We start from the raw sequence: 18,551 nt of genomic DNA on the forward strand, positions 1-18,551 counted from the left end.
CCATTATAATATTTGTAGAGCAAAGAGCAGTTGCTGTCTCTAAAGCTCCCTGTTTTCAAGCAGGAAAACAAATCGACCCAGGGCTTTGGGAATGAGCTTTTAGAAGGTCTCTGCACTGCTACAAAATCTAAAAGCACCCAAAAACCCATCGACCACCTCCATCAACCCTAGGCTTGGCTGAATGTACGCTTCCGTCAGCTCCGTGGGGAGTGTGAGCCTTTCATTTCCGTGTTTATTGTTGGCAGAGATGGGGCACTAAACTGACAGTTGAATGCTGGGGGGAGGAGGGGACTTGTGTCTGTCCCTGCCACCCCAGGGTCCCCAGAGAGTGGTTTTCACTTTCACTTACGCTTTGCCATTTGACAGAGCAGAGGCACTTTATCCTTGGCTGCCTGAGTCGTCATAAACAGAGTAATCAGGTTTCTGGAAGGGGCCACTGGGGCCTTCTCAGGCTGTAAATAGTTTTCTCGTGCTTGCCCAAGATGCACTTTGCTTGCTGACTGTCCACATAAAATGGCATTGCCGTTTTCACAGCCACCGTGGAGTTTATTTAGTGCTGGTGCTACAGATGGGCTTCCCTAGCCTAGGAGGACAGACATCATTTTCATGTTTTCTTTCTCACTGGGACCCTGCACACTAGAAAACTTGTATAAATCAGGAAACTGAGGCACAGGGAAACATAAATGTTTGTGGAAGGCCAGAGGTTTAAGTCACAGGTTGCCCCTCAGATGGCTGGATGTTTCTAGAACTTCTCTCTGTCTATCCATTCTGGCCTTCCTGGTCCATGGCTCAGATCACTGTCGTCTCCTGACTTCCATCCAGAGAAACATGAAGAGCAGTAATTGATGTGGCAAATGATACCGGCCCTTCCCTCACGATTCCAGCTCTGTCATTGCTCTCCTCCCCTTGTGCATTTTCAAAGAGCAAAGAGCGAGAGGGAAACAGGACACCTGAATGGGTTTTGTTTTCTGGGTTTGTTTCCTTTTCTTTTTACAAATCTTAAGTATTTTTCTTGTTGCAAAAGTAGTACAAACATGGTATAAGAAATCCAAACAGTAACAGAAATATTTAAAAAATGGAAAATCTTAGGGGCGCCTGGGTGGCTCAGTCGGTTAAGCGTCCGACTTCGGCTCAGGTCATGATCTCGCAGTGTGAGTTCGAGCCCCGCGTCAGGCTCTGTGCTGACAGCTCAGAGCCCGGAGCCTGCTTCAGATGATATGTCTCCCTCTCTCTCTGCCCCTCCCCCGCTCATGCTCTGTCTCTCTCTCTCTCTCTCTCTCTGTCAAAAATAAATAAACATTAAAAAAAAATTCTTAATTAAAAAAAAGGAAAATCTAGCCCTATAGAGAGAATTGACAGTCTTATACTATTTATCTCTAGCTGGTGTACATGTCCATGTTTAACTTTTAAAAATATAGGGGCACCTGGGTGACTCAGTCAGTTAAGTGTTCCAATTCTTTTTTTTTTTTTTTAAAGTTTATTTATTTTGAGGGAAGAGAGAACACAAGCAGGGGAGGGGCAGAGAGAGGGAGCAAGAGAATCCCAAGCAGGCTCTGTGCTATCAGCTTGGAGCCCGATGTGGGGCTTGATCCCATGAACCATGAGATCATGACCTGAGATGAAATCAAGAGTCAGACGCTCCAGGTGCCCCGGTGTCTGACTCTTGATTTCGACTCAGGTCATGATCTCACGGTTGGTGAGGCCCGAGTTAGACTCTGCACTGGCAGCAAGGAGCCTGCTTAGAATTCTCTCTCTTTCCCTCTCTGTCTGCCCCTCATCTGCTCACGCTGTCTCTGTCTCTCTCAAAATAAATAAACTTAAAAACGTGTTTTAAGAAGTCTGTATTTTTGTAAAAATCATTTAACGCCACATAATGTTGTGCAACTTGGTTCTTTTTATTTAAACAAGCTCTCAATACATATTTTAATTGATATCTCTATCTCTTTCCATTTCTAAACGTAAAACCCTCTCTTATGCTGTAACATTACTACTGTATACACTTGCCTTGATTTATCAAGTCTACTATTGATCGATTTTTCTGCGGGACCAGAGTTGTAATCACAAATCTGCCACTATTTAGTTGCCTACAGTTCGAGCGCCTTAGCTTCTCCTAAGCATCATAGGGTAGGATTCTGTGACTTTAAAGTTTACAGGGACATTGAAGTTAACCTGGCAGGTGCACCACCCAAAGCCTGTAGGCAAGTCTGGCACCAGTAAAAGTAGCTAGATGTACTTCAAGTCAAAGCGGGTATGCTTTATGAAATATATGAAAGTGTCAATAAAGACATCAGTGTCTACCCTCCCAAGTTAAGCCAAGATCCATAGCTATTCAGCCCATGTCCATTTACTATCTGCATAACATGTTCAAAATCAATACCGTGAGGAATAAATATTTGCCCTGTGACTGTCTTGAGGTGTGTTTAGCACAAAACCAGAGACTGTGTGCCAGGTGAAATTAGGTCACACCTGAAAGGGATCACGCTGGACCACAGAAATTGTTTATTGAAGATCCAATCTACACTTCGTTGCCCTAGGAGGAACTTTGAGAGACTACTCTCACCCCGAAGGCCAGTTTCCCTAAGCCACATTTTTATTGCAACTCTGTGAGTTATTTGAACTGAGTCTCCTCTTTGAACTCATCTACAAAGCCTGTTCTCACCTGCACCAGAGGGTATTGAAAGGTCTCAGAATGTTCCTATACAAACTGTTTGCTGCTTTCACTTTCCCATCTATTTATAAAAGATTGAGTGAGCTGGGAGGTCTGGGACCCAGCCGCATGAACCATTAGAAGCAGCATCTGGTTAAATAAGTGGTCCCAGCAAGTGAAAATGTACAGCCCAGTCCCCTGATTGCACATGGGGGCATTCCAGGTCTGTGCTAGCCTGCATGCTAACTGAAATGTCCCCCAGCCTGGGAAAGGATTACTGTCCCTTTGGGTTAGTTGTTAGGACTTTGGTTACAACCTCCGACACCTTAGCTCTCTTGGAGATTCTACTCTAGGCTGGAAAGTTTCAAATGCACCTGTCACATACGTGCCTCCCAGGCAGAACAGTGAGTGGGATGTCAACAGAACCCATCAACACCTCACATCAAAAATTCAAGTTGGCCAGGTCTTAAACGATATTCTCTAAACCCATCTACTCTTCTCTCCCATAGCACAGCTTTTAAAATACATTTTTTGTAACTTCTAATAGAGTTCAGATTTACAGAAAAGTTGCAAGAAAGGTATACCTTTTGCCCAGATCCACTACTCCTTTACATTTTGGAATATGTAAAGTATGCCCTTTACATTTATTCTGTTTCTGTCTCTCTCTGTTGTCCTTATGTTCACCCATCTTTTACTGTCCGTCCATCCATCCATCCATCCATCCATCCATCCATCTAATCAATGATGTGTTTTTCCTGAACCATTGGAGACAGTGTACCTCTGCATGCTTAACTATGTCAGCATGAATTTCAACACAGGCTTTCTCTTACATAATGACAGTATAGTTGCATTTTTTTTTCTCAGTCTAGGAGCATTGTAGCACATCCTTTAACTGTTGAGGGAAACAAAGAGACATATGTTTTAAGGAACCTGCTGGATGCCAGGCATTGCACCAAGGCAGTTTGCTTACGTTGTGTGCCATTTTTGTCTTCTAAAGGGTCCTGTGGAATCAATTTTTATTTTCCCTGCTTGATAGATAAGCAAACTCAGGCTTGGAAAAATTCACTTACTTGCTCAGGGTTAGTCACTGGGCAACAGACGCAGATCTAGGTCTGTCTGAGGCTCTCACTGCCATGGGACTGGTGCCAAGAGCCTTAAGGCTCAGACTCGCTGTGTGTCTGTCCTCATAGAGGCACCAGGCCTGCATCTTTAGTTCATCTCAATATATCATCTCAGCTCTTCTAGGAGCTGCAAACACAGAGACATTCAGGGAGCGGGAGGGCTTATCAGCAAGGTACTCACTGCTTGGAGCTGATCTTGAGCTCTATAAAGATGAGACCACCCCCCAACACAGGCATGTTTTTAAGATGAACATGGTTGTGAATGTATGCATGCTGAACAGCCGATCACATAGAGAAGGAAGACAAAAACATTATATTCACTGGGACAGGGAGTGGGGAAGACACAGGTTTTCTGTTTATGCCCATCACAGTTGGGGAAGGTTATCATTGTCCTAGGTCCTAGGCAAGCCTTTGGCAAGGCTTCTGGGAGGAGTGAAATTGTAGAACCTAGAGCCACACAAACGTGGATATTTCACATCTGGAAAGGACTCTAGACATATAGGCTGCCTCCCTCATTCCAGACCCTGGGAAATAAGTTTGTCCCTGTCACGCACCCAACCAGTGGCCAAGCTGGGACTCGAATCCATGTCTTCCGTCTCCCACTACATCAGGAAGCCGCAAGCTTTTTACAGCCCATCCCCTCCATCATTGACTCCTACCTACCTCAAGCAGCCACTGCCCTGCATTCCGTGTCTGGAAAAGTACTGTATCTGCCAAAGAAAGTACTTATATTAATGAGTAATTAACTCATTAACTCATTTTTTATTAATCAAAACCACAGACATACCAATCAGACTTTCTCATCAGCATAAGATCTAACCAGGATTACCATATTGATAGGAGAAAGAGACTCAACTCAGGTTTTTTAAATGTCAAAAACCATAACCCCTGCCCCTCCCCCCGCCCCCCCACTGAAATATCGTTACCCTCAAAGACCCTTAAGGAAGTATTAGAGAACCCAGGCTGGAAATCAATGTACAGCATCGTGCTGCGTGCTCAAAAGCACTCAGGGTCATCCGTGCCCCCAGTGGACAAATTTTGCTCTAACTGTACACCTGAAGACCTCATTCTCCTTTTTTTTTTAATTTTTTATTATTTATTTATTTATTTATTTATTTATTCAACGTTTATTTATTTTTGGGACAGAGAGAGACAGAGCATAAACAGGAGAGGGGCAGAGAGAGAGGGAGACACAGAATCGGAAACAGGGTCCAGGCTCTGAGCCATCAGCCCAGAGCCTGACGCGGGGCTGGAACTCCCGGACCGCGAGATCGTGACCTGGCTGAAGTCGGACGCTTAACCGACTGCGCCACCCAGGCGCCCCGACCTCATTCTCCTTTATACTCCTCTCCCCACTCCCCTCCCTCCCTCCTTTTCTGCCTCATCATTCAGATCTGCCATAGGGCATAAGGCAAATAATAGCCACGTTTATGTAAACAGTCCCAAGAATAGATTAGAATGATTATACAAGTAACTGGACACCTTTTGTGAATCAAACATGATTTTGAACCTAATCGAGTTTAACAAAAAAATATTTTAGATCAATGACAGAGAAGAACGTAGACCAAACTATCCTAAATCAAATATTTGTGAAAGAATATAACACATAAATGTTTCTTTTTCTGGCTGGATAGGGTCTTTCACCCGCCCTGAAGCCAGACACCATGGAAACAATTAACATAGTTTCAAGATTTTCATTTCATGGGTCGCTTAGAAAGTGATAAACGGAAGTAATCTGGTTGAAATGAAGAAGCTGCTGGTGGTCTTTGGAGGCACTTGGCCTCTACCCTGAGCCAGCATTTTGCGAACCTATGACCCATGTACACATTGCCAGTTGAGAAGCTCCTAATTAGTACAATTAACTGTGAGGATACAAGAAGTCTCATGGTTCTTTGATATTAAGTGACAGCCAGGGAATTAATAAAATCCAGCTTCTATGTCTGATTAAAAATCTTGGGAGAAGAAAGTGCTCATGAAATGTACTTTTAAGATTTAAATGTAGGGGCACTTGGGGGGCTCAGTCAGTTAAGCATCGGGCTCTTGGTTTCGGCTCAGGTCATGATCTCATGGTTCGTGATATTGAGCCCTGCGTCAGGCTCTGTGCTATCAGGGCAGAGCCTGCTTGGGATTCTCTCTTTCCTCTCTCTGCCCCTCCCCTGCTCACATGGTCTCTCTCTCAAAACAAATAAACATTAAACATTTTTAAATAAATAAATAAAGCTAAAATAAAATTGAAGTGTAAACCTTTTTTTTAAAATAAAGATCTTGTCTTTACATGATCATCTCTACACCCAACATGGAGCCCGAACTCACAACCCAGAGATCAAGAGTCACTTGCTCCACCACCTGAGCCTGCCAGGCACCCCGTGTGTAAACCTTCATTTGAGACCCATTCATTTAGGACCTAACAACGTCTGTAGCATGAATTCCTCTTGAGCTTTATCATTGCCCTGGATCTTGGGGGTTAGCTTTGGCAAGGCTTCTGGGAGGAGTGGAGAGGATGAGAGGGTGCTTACTTTGCAGGAGGCATGTTCCACCACCCAGCAGCTCGGATACAAGCCTCTTGAATTGCTCCTTCAGGCTGCAGGAGATAGTGAGAGAGGTGCTGGCCTCTGTGATGGTCACTAAGCAACTGGACGGGCAAGGAGAGGGCACAGCCCAGAATGGCCCTGTGGTTCCGTGTGTCTCCCCTGTCGGTCAAGGACGACTTGGCCCAGGCCGATCACAGCAAAGTCACATGAGGCAGAAACGTGCTCAGCCAGCCTGTTGATAAATTCAGATGACCAGCCCCTTGGCCCTGCTTCAGAGCTCGGCTGGGTCTGTGTCTTTGTGTAGACCAGTCACCCTAATGAGAGGCAAAGATCCTCCTGTCATCCCTGGAGAAGGGGTCAGTCCCCGGGAGCCAGGCTCAGGCTCAAAGTCTGACATCTTACAGGGAGTTCTGTCTGCACTCTGTGGAGGCCCAGGGCTGATCTGGGAACTGCTGGGGCCACACACCAAATCCCGTTCCTCTTTGGGAAAGCGCCTGACCTCTGGACACCACAGAGGGGCAGGTCTGCAAGGGGCACTTGGGTTTCTCCAATGCAACGTTGAGCCATGAAAGGAAATTCTTATTGACTCTAATTGTCCTCAGCCCAGATGAGACAAATGACAGCTTCTTGCGAGAGAATTACCCAAGTATTAGCCTTGCTAGGGATGAGACCCACATCAAATGTAATTACATGTTGAAGTTCACTTTATGTTAGAAAACGGTGATCATGCAGTTGTAGGCTATGCTATTAGAATATGTTTCAGGTTTGGAAAATTGCATCCTTCTCTTCCACACTGGATTGGCTTATGGTTACTAATTCTTGAACCTCCCGGAGACTTCCAGTCTGATTAAGGTTTGCACAGACGAAACAGACACACTTCCTCCCTCCCGGAGCTTTGATTTGGCCCAGGTCATGGCTTCCAAACTGTGTTCTTTAGGACTGCTGGCTGGTGGTAGTGGCAGGGTGCCGGACCCCAGAGCTTGTCTACAGCAGCTGCTCTTATTTGTGAAATATATTGAGCTGCTGGAGGAAAGGATTCCACGGCTAACAAAGCTGTGAGAGCCACTGCCCTGAATCACAGGTTGTTGTCATGAATGTCTGTAGATAAGGGCCCCAAAATGCTTGCTGTGCTCCTTTTTCTCTAGTCAAACAACATGAGGTATATAAGAAAGTGTTAAAAACATCTTTCCCCTTATTCCCTTCCAGTTCTGTTCTTTGAAGACAACTAGTGTTGACAGGTTGATATGTATCCTGCCCGGCCTGCCTTTCTCTGTCTGTGCTGATATCTTTAACAAATTTTTCATTGTGAAAAATTTCAAACATACAGAACAATAGACACTAGAATAATTTATCCCTTGTATATTCCTTCCCCGACTCCAACAATTATTAAAACTTTATAACACTTGTCTTATCTATCTCTTTCTCATATATTCTGATTTTTTGTTTTGTTTTAAAAAAAAAGGCATCGTACTGCGCGTGCTGCTCGGCAGCTTGTTTTTTACTTAATCATTTTTTTTTTTAACGTTTATTTGTTTTTGAGAGAAAGAGAGAAAGCGTAAGTGGGAGAGAGCCAGAAAGGGAGACAGAGGATCTGCAGCAGGATGTGGGGCTCGAACTTGCGACCCGTGAGATCATGACCTGAGCTAAAATCAAGAGTTGGTGCTTAACCGATTGAGCCCTCCAGGCACCCCACTTACTTAACCATTTTTAAAATTATTCCTTATCAGTTCATTTACCTCTGCCTTTCAGTGGCTCTGTAGTTTTCCGGTACTTGAACCATCATTTACTCAAACACTCCCGTAGTCTTGGACATCCAGGCTGTCTCCAGAATGTTTTGCCACCTTATAAGTAACAGCAATATCCTTGTGCATCGGTTTTCATATATTGGTGCATTTACTTCTGTAGGATAGATTTCCCAAAAGTGGGATGGCAAGATCATGGGCTATCTATACTTTGAGTTTCATTAAATATTGCTAAAGTATATACTCAAGAGATCATAGCTGAACAGCTTCCCCACAGTGACACATGGATAAGCCCATGTCTTCATATCTTTGACGGCCCTGGAAGTGATTGCTCATTAAACTGTTGCAAATCTTGGGGCACCTAAGGTGGCTCAGTTGGTTGAGCATCTGACTTCAGCTCAGGTCGCGATCTCACGGTTTGTGGGTCTGAGCCCTGCGTTGGGGCCTGTGCTGACCACTTGCTTGGAGCCTGGAGCCTGCTTCAAATTCTGTGTCTCCTTCTCTCTCTGCCCATCCCCCGCTGGTGCTCTGTCTCACTCGGTCTCTCAAAAATAAACAAATGTAAAAAAAAAAAAAATTAAACTGTTGCAAATCTTTTCTATAAAAGGGTGGCATAAAATTGATATTTTGTATGTGTCTGTCAGTGGGTTCTTTTTCTGCATTAATTTCGGAAATTATATCCCTGCAATCATTATTTGGGGGAAGATGGCCATTAGGAACATCTGGAATAGAGGGCCAGAGAGAAGTGTCTTTTGAAGACCAGCCTCTGCTCTTTGTTCCCATCAGTTTGCACAGCGGAAAACGGGTGCTGGCCGCGTGGTGCACATCTGCAATCTCCCTGAAGGAAGCTGTACGGAAAATGATGTCATTAACCTGGGGCTGCCTTTTGGAAAGGTCACTAATTACATCCTCATGAAATCTACTAATCAGGTAGGTCTGGGCAATTTCACATTGGTATGTACCAGACAGACCCCCACATGGGTGGAGGGGAACTATATAATTTTTTTTAAAGAAGCTGTTCTTAAAGAGGTAATACACAGCTGGCCTCTTGCTGGGACAGCACAGAGGTTTCTGGTGGTGGTGGTGTTTTGTCTACCCTTGTCTCACTTTACTCTTCTTGTGATGGGTATGGGCCTTTGTGAGTTGCTTAGAGGTAAGGCGGTACTTCAGAGTGAGGTACTCCTTAACACAGAAAAGCTAACTGGCCCCCAAAATAGAAATCCATGGACATGAGTCTTTTCACTGTTATGAACCCCCTGAGCTAATGCTAGAAGCTTCTGATATCTGAGGGCCTGTATTTGGAGTGAGCCAACAGCTAACTGGGAACAGGTTTTTTTCACAGATCTTTGGTGTTAACACCAGAGGCCCTTGGGTCTCATAGCAGGAGAGTGGGTGGGAATTGATGGGTGCCTGGTAAGTCTCAAGGACAAAGAACCCTTAACCTGTGGGGATTGACTGAGAACTTGAGGGTTAATATGGTTGTCTTCACTTCTAAAGTTAAAGGAGGAGTTTATACCGAGAAATGGTCAGAAATAAGAATTTTTAAAAAATATTTTATCTTTTGTTAATATTTTTATTTTGTGAACCAGAGGAACAGACATAGAAGTCCTTTTCTTGATTAAGGCATGAACTTTAGAGATCAGAGCCACATCAGATCATCAGTGGTCTTTCTCCATCAACGTGGGCTTAGACTATTCACTTAGTCTCTTTGTTCTGACTATTTTGGGTAAATGTACAAAATTCAGCTTGCAACATTAATGCAGTGGGAGTCACTGAATTAGTATTATTCCCATTTGACAGTTGAGAGCTGGAGGTGCTAAAATGTTTGCATCAAGAAAGAGGCACTTAGAAAACTGGGTGGAAGAATCTGAAATAAAACGCTAAAGAATCTTGACTTGTTCATCTCCCACACATCTGCCATAGACTGTGACAGCAGGGAAAAGCATCTCTGAAATTCAAAAACAAATGTGGGTGAAGGATGGAGAACCAGCTTGGTTAACCCACGCAGATCAAGGAATCAGGAGTATAGGGGCTCACAGAGAGGGCTCTCTTGTCACAGACCACTTTTCCTTTCCAACATCAAGGGACCAGATCAGTGCACCAATCAGTATAGTACAAATGAAACGAATTTAAGAAACGATAATGACAGTGAACCGCTGCAGCAGTTATTGGGGTAAACCAGCAGGTCAGTCAAAACAGTCTATTTAGAAGCTCTCTGGAGACACTGATTGAATGCCAAAGCCTGGTTCTTTGTGTTTTGTCAGAACAGTTAAATAAAGAGGAAAAATGCTGTGGAGATATAACTGAGGGTTTTCTTCTCTCTGTAATTCAAAAAGGCATGGCCTTCTTTCAAGCCTCGGGAGCCCCTGAGTTGTTTACTATTTTTCTTTCTTTGCAAAGAAAGTGAGAGTTCAAATACCCATGGCTGTGTCTCTGTCTTCTGCCATCATCACGACAAAATAGCACATTTTGCAGGGATCAGCCCAAGGTCACTTGTACAACAGACCCACTGTCCCCCCTATTACTCCTAAGGGTACTGTGGGTTAATGGACCCTCCCATCCCAGGGGGACTCCTGTGGCATGATATAGCACAGGATGGGCATACATAATTTAAGAATCATTGGTAACCATGGGGATCAGGGGAGGGGCCATCCTATAATGAACCTTTGGGTGAGGTTAATAAATAGGTCTCTTTGAACAGATGGGATCAAAGAGAGCTCTTATACTGGTCTTTTTTCTTTTTATTGAGGTATAAAGTATATATTCTAAAGTATACTCAAGTGTATTACTTTTCTACATGTGTACCCCTACGTAATTACCACACAGGTCAAGATAGAGAACATTTCCAGAACCTCAGAAGGTTTCCTCATGCTCCTCCCAGTCAGCACCTCACCCCCGCCCCAGAGGGGAGCTCAGCCCCAGCTTCTATCAGCATTGATTCGTTTTGCCTATTCTTGAACTTCATAGACACAGAATTATACCTGGTACTGAATTTTGTTGAAGACCATACAAGTCAACTTGAGTATATGTCCTTCCATTTTTTCCTAGGCCTTTTTAGAGATGGCTTACACAGAAGCTGCCCAGGCCATGGTCCAGTATTACCAAGAAAAATCTGCCATGATCAATGGTGAGAAGTTGCTCATTCGGATGTCCAAGAGATACAAGGAATTGCAGCTGAAGGTAAAGCATTTTCTGACTGTTCAGTCATTCAGCAAGCATCAGCCGAGCATCTCCTTGTCGGGCACTGGCCTAAGTGTTGGCGGGAAGGAGAGGACAAGGAAAGGTCCTCAAATTGCCCATTGCCTTTGGGGATATCACGTGGGAAGTCCAGCCATTATAATGTGGAATGCTTATTGAGGTGAGTACAAAATGCAAAGGGATTTTAAGGACAGGATGACTAGCTACCTGGGACCCAAGGAGGATTCTGCAGGGGAAGTCTTGAAGGATGAAACAAGAAAGGGAAGGTGGTTGCATTTCAGAGGTGGGAGCTCTGAGTATAACCTCCTGAATAGGACTCCCTTTTCTGTACTGAAGTACGGGTCTTCAGGAATTTTCACTTCCTCTCTCACTACTGCCCTGCCTTGATCTCTTATTCTCTCCTCCATCCTCTATAATTATATCTTAAGCCCCATAGAAATCCTCCTAAGCAACACATGACTGAATTGGCCACTGTCAGAATGACTATTAGGGATGAATTCAGATAATTCCAAACAGGGCATTTGCTTGTTTGTTTTAGCTTATTCTACATTTCTCTTTTCTTTTCTTTTCTTTTCTTTTCTTTTCTCTTTTCTTTTTTCTTTCCTTTCCTTTCCTTTCCTTTCCCTTTCCTTTTCTTTCCTTTTCTTTTCTCTTTTCCTTTCTTCTTGCTCTATTGTGAAGTATAACATATATTCAGAAAAATGACTAATTATGTATTGTATAGTTTTAAAAGTAGTAATGGTTGAAATCCCATAAATCCCATAAAACCACCACCAAAGTCAAGAAATAAGACACCGGCGGCACCCAGAAGCCCCTCTGAGTCCCTCCTCAAGCTTTACCCTCCCTCTCCACTCTCCTGACTTGGAGGATGATCATTTCTTTGCTTTTCCTTACAGCTCTACAACCCACTTATGCCTCCCTTAAGGTGATTGTTTAGTTTTGCCTGTTTTTGAACTTTACATGAATGGAATTATACACTTTGTGTTCTTTCATTCAACATCTGCCATCCATGCTGGGTGTGTCTATTTATTTTCATCGTTATGTAAATTTCCATTGTCCGACTATGAATTTATCTATATGTTCCACTGTCTGTGGACATTTGGGCTGTTTCCAGTGTTAGGGTATTAGGGACAAGGTTACCGTGAACACTCTTGAACACGGTATCCTGGTACACGGGTACACGAGCGTATAACTAGGGGCACATACATAACTGGGAGTGGAATTGCTGGATCTCAAGGTATGCTTACCCTGAACTTTGCTAGGTGATAGTAGCAAGCTCTTTTCAAAATTAGTTGTCCTAGATTTACATTCCTCCTAGTGTCAAGGTGTTCGGTGGCCTGCATTCTTGCTAACATTTTGTTATCTGGCGTTTTAAGTTTTGCCTGTCTTGGGAGAGTGTAATGGTTTATCATGGTTTTATTTTTTATTTTCCGGATTACTAATTGAGGTTGAGCCCCTTTTCCTATGCTCGTTAGCTATTCCATTTGGGTCTTCTGTGGTGGAAAGTTTCTTCTAGGGTCATTTGCCCATGCTTGTCTTTAGATTGTGTCTTCTTAATGGTTTCCAGGAAGGAGTTCACTTAACTGGAGCACTTAGTCCCTTTGGATTTATTGTAACTATTGCTATGTATGTATTTTTTTTTTTAATTTTAGAGATAAAGAGAGAATGTGAGTGGAGGAGAGGGACAGAGGGAGAGAGACAGAGAATCTTAGCACAGAGCCTGTGCTAAGCTCTCAGCACAGAGCCTGATGTGGGGCTCAATCCCACAGCCCTGGGGTCATGACCTGAGCGAAATCAAGAATCCAATGCCAACCAGCTGAGCCACCCATGCGCCTCATATTTATATTTCAGTCTACTTGTCATTTTGTGCTTTCTACTGTCCCATTTTAATAGGGATCTTCCAGTTTGCTTCAGCTTATTCCATATTTACATAGGGTCCAGTTGGTTAAGACCCACAGCCCATAATCAGCCTTCAAGGTTGAAGGCAGAAGACAGAGGCTCAGTGGTTGTTGCTAGGATCTGACAAGTCCACGTACGTACATGGTAATGTGTCAGCCTGTTGTCAGTTGCCAGTCCTGATTCAGCTTTGCTTGCAATTATTGCTTCTGAAGATCCTTCACCAACAATTCTAGCAGAACCTGGTTTTTGTTTGTTTGGTTGGTTGGGTTTTTTTTGTTTTTTTGTTTTTTTGTTTTTTCTGGCGAATGCAAGCATGTTGCTTTTCTCAACAAATCAAAGGTCCTATCCCATTATGTACCCAGCCAAAGTTTCTGTTCTCCTGGATTCTCCCCTGGAGGCTAAAATTGAATTTCTGCACTGAATTCCCAGTGGATCTTTGGTGTCTAAATGAGATGTGGTCAGGGGCGCCTGGGTGGTGCAGTCGGTTAAGCGTCCAACTTCAGCCAGGTCACGATCTCGCAGTCCGTGAGTTCGAGCCCCGCGTCGGGCTCTGGGCTGATGGCTCAGAGCCTGGAGCCTGTTTCTGATTCTGTGTCTCCCTCTCTCTCTGCCCCTCCCCCGTTCATGCTCTGTCTCTCTCTGTCCCAAAAATAAATAAACGTTGAAAAAAAAAATTTTAATGAGATGTGGTTGTAAGAATCTAATTCGGATGAACAGCAGTACTCAGCTTTTTAAATTAAGGTACTGAGGCACTGCAGTACTTACTGAGGGAAATAGTTCAGGATGGTGCAAACACCATGTGTTAAAGAGATCACGTGGTCAAGGTCTGCATTCAGCAGATGTTCACTGCGTGCCCACTGGACCAGGCACCCTGGTTATAGACATAGCAAGCTTGTGGAGGAGCTCACAGTCTGGTGTGAGGAAGAAAGGGAAAACAGCACCATTGACGACCATGTGACCTATTTCAGACTGGAGGGTGGTGGTGCAGCCTAGATTTTACCCCTTCCTGCTTTGAGGAGCTTGGACAAGGTGCTTTACATCTGTGAACCTTAGGTGCCGGATCAGTAAAGGACTCCACCTTGAGTTCTTCGGTTTTAAGCACTTTTTTTCCCCATGTATTATCTTTTTGAGTCTTGCAATCACCTTCCCCTATGAGGTGTGTAGGGTGGATAATAGCAGTAACTGTAACAGTACAACAATAATAACAAGAATAATATACCTTTAATCAAGTCCTGGTACTCTGGGTCAAGTCACGTGCCCAACACCTTATATACATTATCTTCTGTAATCCTGACATCAGTCCTGTCAGACAGGTATTATCTCAGTTTTATAGGTAAGGAAACCGAGGCTCATAGAAGTTCAGTAACTTGCACAAGATCATAGCTGCTGGAAGAGCCATGATTAAAACCTAGGACTGTTTTGGTTTTGCACAATATCTACACTTCTATATTGTGTTAGTAGGGTCTCCATTGTCCACGTGAGAAATCAGGTAATTTGCTTATGGTCACCCAGCTAGTAAGCAGCAGGTAGTATTCTAACAGGGCTTCTCAAACTTTAATGTGCATACAAGTCACTTACAGGTCTTGTTAAGATTTCTGATTCAGTAGATCTGGGGCAGGTCTGTGATTCTGCCTTTCCAACAAGCTCCCAGGAGATGTTGCAATGTGTCTAGAACACATTAACTACCCTTTAGGCAGGATTTTCTGCTCCCAAACTGTCACAATGCCTCTAATAGAAAGCATATCAAAACCTACTTTAACTACATAGCAATGCATGCATCATGGCCCCTAGGTTGACATAAGCCAGCTAGGACTTTCTCTGTAGGTGACAGAAATTTGTCTCATGTAAGCTCATCAACTAAAGTAAGGAAAGAAGTTTATTGGCTCATGTAAATGAAAAGTCCAGGAGTAACCCTGGCTGCGGCTGCGGGCACAGCTGCATTTAGGGCCTAAGTGATATCATTAGGACTTGGCTTTTCTGCACTCTGCCTTCTGTTCACTTTGCTTTATTTTGGGGTCCCCCTGGATGGCCCCCGGCTCCAGCCTCTAGGTGGCGTGGTGGCTTCATTGACTTCAGCAGCTCTGGCCTCCCGTTTCCTTCAACAACAGAGCCAGAGTTTTTCCTAGTAGCTTCCTCCTAAGTGCTGAGAGGCCTTGTCTGTGCTCGAGCTAGTTTGGGACACATGTCCTTACCTGAACCAATCTCTGTGGCCAGGGAAGGCCTTGCTGTGACTGGCCAGGCCTGTGTCACCCCAGAGCAGAGGTGGAAAAGGGGAAATGGCCTACTAGGGAGGTAGACAGCAAAACACTGTATCCATATGTGTCTCTGGGCCCAAGGGGCCACCGCTTGAGGTCCCACCAGGGTTTGCAGAGGTGGGGGGAAATTTTGATTGGTCTTTTTCCTCTAACTTTACCTTTTGCTCACCAGGCAAAGTGCAGGGAGAGAAAAGAGAGATTTAAGGTATCTCTCATCTCCTGTCTTGAATATTTCCTCATGCTGATAATCATGTCTCTCTATACACTCTTTGTGGCAAAGGCTCTATTCCTCAGGGCATTTGGGTAAGAACCTTTCACATAACATGTATCCAGCAAATGCATGGAATGAATGAGGAAGAGTAAATCTGAAGGAACAATAAAAAGTGAGTTTTCCTTCCTGCAGACCCAGACAAGAAAGGATGAGCTATTTTCTGGGTTGTTCCATAGAGACTTCTCCAGAATCATAGTGTCTCACATGCAGAAGGGAACTTAGGATAGTTTAAACCAGTGTCTTCCAGTCGTCAGGGGAGTTTTCAGGTTCTCTGGAGCAGAGGTTTCCCTCTACTGAGGTTTCCCGTCAGTAGACTCAGGGTGGGATTGAGGGTCCCAGGCAGTTTGGCGGCAGAGGGCTTGGTTTCAGGGCCACTGGTCTTGCCAGCTTCCCTGCCACAGAGGGGTCTCTGGCCCTGAGAAGCAGTTGTGTGTGTTCCTGTGGTGCTCACAGGAAGATTAAATCAGCAGATGGTGACTGATTTCATGTAAGATATGGTGCTGAGAGCTACAGCTGATAGGAGGCTTGGTCCTCACTTGGGGAGAGTTTGCTGTGTAACCAAAGAGGCAAATTATTCTTGTGGAAATTATACAAGACTTAAGCGAGTGCATCAGTTTGGGAGCTCCTAGAAGTTCAGTGGCAAAAGCCAGTATGACTTGGTTGTATAAAGAAGGGAAAGATTACTGAGCAGGTCCTTCAAGGATGAGGAGAGTCAGATAAACTGAGAGGGTGTCCAGGCAAAAGGAGTCAGGTGAGGACGGAAGCAGACCCTGGAAAGCACAGTAATGTTGAAAACTATCAGGGCTGCTGGGACAGGGTCTGGCTATGACAAGTTAAGGGCTCATCTGGAAAGTTTCAGCATCTTCACAGGACTCTTGAGGCATGGCCTAGAAATCAGCCACAGAGGGTTCAGAGGGTGTGAAACCCTCCAACACCTCCTTTTATGTCGGCCCAGTACCTGTGGCTTTTATCAGCCTAGTCTGCTGTGCCCTGAGGCTATTGGTGGATGCCAGATGGGCCTCATTATCTGAACTTTATAGGTGGAGAAAGGGAGCCTCCCACAGACAACGAGCCTTGACCCCAGATCACTCAGGCAGCTAGAGGCCAAGCAGAGCTGTTCTTCCTGGGTTGAGATTCTCAAGGTGAGGTACATCCCCTTGAGTATGCCAGCACTTCCTGGAACAGCATGGGGCTTGGCCTCTCACCCTTGTCTTAAACAGAGCAATATGTGTTGACCAGAAGCACCATGGATGGTTCCCTATGGTGTTATTGAGCCATATCAGTGTCCTCATAGAATGGATGAGAAGATATTATGTCTGAGATCTGCTTCAGAATATTCTATGGGGTGGGGAAAGGGTTCGGGTACAGATGAACTAGGTTGGTCAGAATTGTTGACAACGGAAATGGAGTCATGGGGGTTCAACATACCATTCTGTGTGCTTTTGCATGTATTTAAAATGTTCTACAATAAAGAGGTACCCAAAATGTCGGGGCCCCTCCATTCAGCATTATGCTCACACTCCTCATTCCCTGGATTAAACTTCTTCTTCCTCTAAAAAGGTATTTTTTCCCCTTGGGTGGACCGGGCAATGGACCCAAGTCCTCTCTGTTTCCCTTTGGTATTTGCATGGCCGTCTCTGGTCTGATGATGACCTCTCTGACTTTGCCTAGAAACCCGGGAAAACGGTGGCTGCCATCATCCAGGACATGCATTCCCAGAGGGAGAGGGACATGTTCCGGGAAGCAGACAGGTGAGGCTCCAGCTCTGGGCATCATGGAGGATTCTGAGCAGCTGGGACACTCTCTTGTCTCTCATTCTTACGGGTATTGAGTCACACTGTGCCCTGCCCTTGCCCCGTCCATCAGCCTTTCTGGGCCCTACTTTTCCACATGCCGGATGCCGTCCAGAACTGCTGCTCAGGTTAAGCCTCAGGAAAATGCAAGATGGTAGGCTTCCTCTCATCTGCACCTCCTTTGTTAGAAAGGAATATAGAAGGGATTCTGTTGATATTTGGCCCTTTGGGGCAAGGCTACACTCTGGTAAAAAACCTTAAAGTCAGTGTGTGTGTGTGTGTGTATGTGTGTGTGTGTGTGTGTGTGTGTGTGTGTGTGTGTGTGTTCTATTTAGAGCCAGCTGTTGGTTTTTCATGAGCTGAATGTAGATATAGGAACAGGAATGTAGGTGAACCCCCCAAAAGTAGTGACTTGCCCAGTCACCTACTCTGAACATTGAATGCATTCAGTTTTCCAACTCCTTTCTTCCGACTGAAATTGGGACCGTGTCAAGTTGGGGGTACAAGTATCCCCCTGTCGCTGCCCTACAAAAACAGCCCTTGTGGAGACCCAAGGTGGAGACCACAGGAGCCAGCACTTGGCCTGCACTTTCCATGGTTCTACCTGGGGCTGCCACAGATAGTGCTCTCACCAGGCTGGGTCCAGGCTGTTTCCCCATTGATGGTCAAGGCAGCCTGGTCCTAGGGAGCCACCTCTGGGTGTCCCCTGGTAAGTGAGGGCTGTCTGGTTTTTCTGTATTTGGAAACCAAACGAAAATTGCCCATTCTTTTAGAATAATGGGTACATGATTAACTAGATCTGCTTAATCACCAAACAATCCCCAGAGAGAGAGGCTGGGGAGTGTGTGTGTATGTGTGTGTCTTTGTATGTATCTAGCTGCTCAGGTTTGGGATCCCCATTTATTTGTTTGGGTTTTTTTTAAATGGTTGGTTGGGGTTTTTTTAAAGATGCGTTTAAAGGCGGACCATGCTTCCCACAGTTCTTCAGCGGAGCGTCTGGAAGAACTAGGTCTTGCTCTGAATCTTAGGCAGATTGAGAATCCCTTTTCTGGGATTCAGTCCCCTCATCTGAAACACAAGCAGGTCAGAGCTCT

General features: G+C 44.7%; 1 protein-coding gene across 1 annotated transcript in view; it reads left to right on the top strand.

The window, feature by feature from the left end:
* RBM20 (RNA binding motif protein 20) overlaps window positions 1-18,551 on the top strand; it is a 195,877-nt gene that overhangs the window by 150,817 nt on the left and 26,509 nt on the right. The window contains exons 6-8 of the mRNA XM_047826515.1: window positions 8,828-8,971; window positions 11,090-11,221; window positions 17,336-17,415. Coding sequence (XP_047682471.1) covers window positions 8,828-8,971; window positions 11,090-11,221; window positions 17,336-17,415 — 356 coding nt within the window. The remainder of the gene's footprint in view (window positions 1-8,827; window positions 8,972-11,089; window positions 11,222-17,335; window positions 17,416-18,551) is intronic.

The sequence above is a fragment of the Prionailurus viverrinus genome, chromosome D2 (assembly GCF_022837055.1).
Source record: "Prionailurus viverrinus isolate Anna chromosome D2, UM_Priviv_1.0, whole genome shotgun sequence".
NCBI lineage: Eukaryota > Metazoa > Chordata > Mammalia > Carnivora > Felidae > Prionailurus > Prionailurus viverrinus.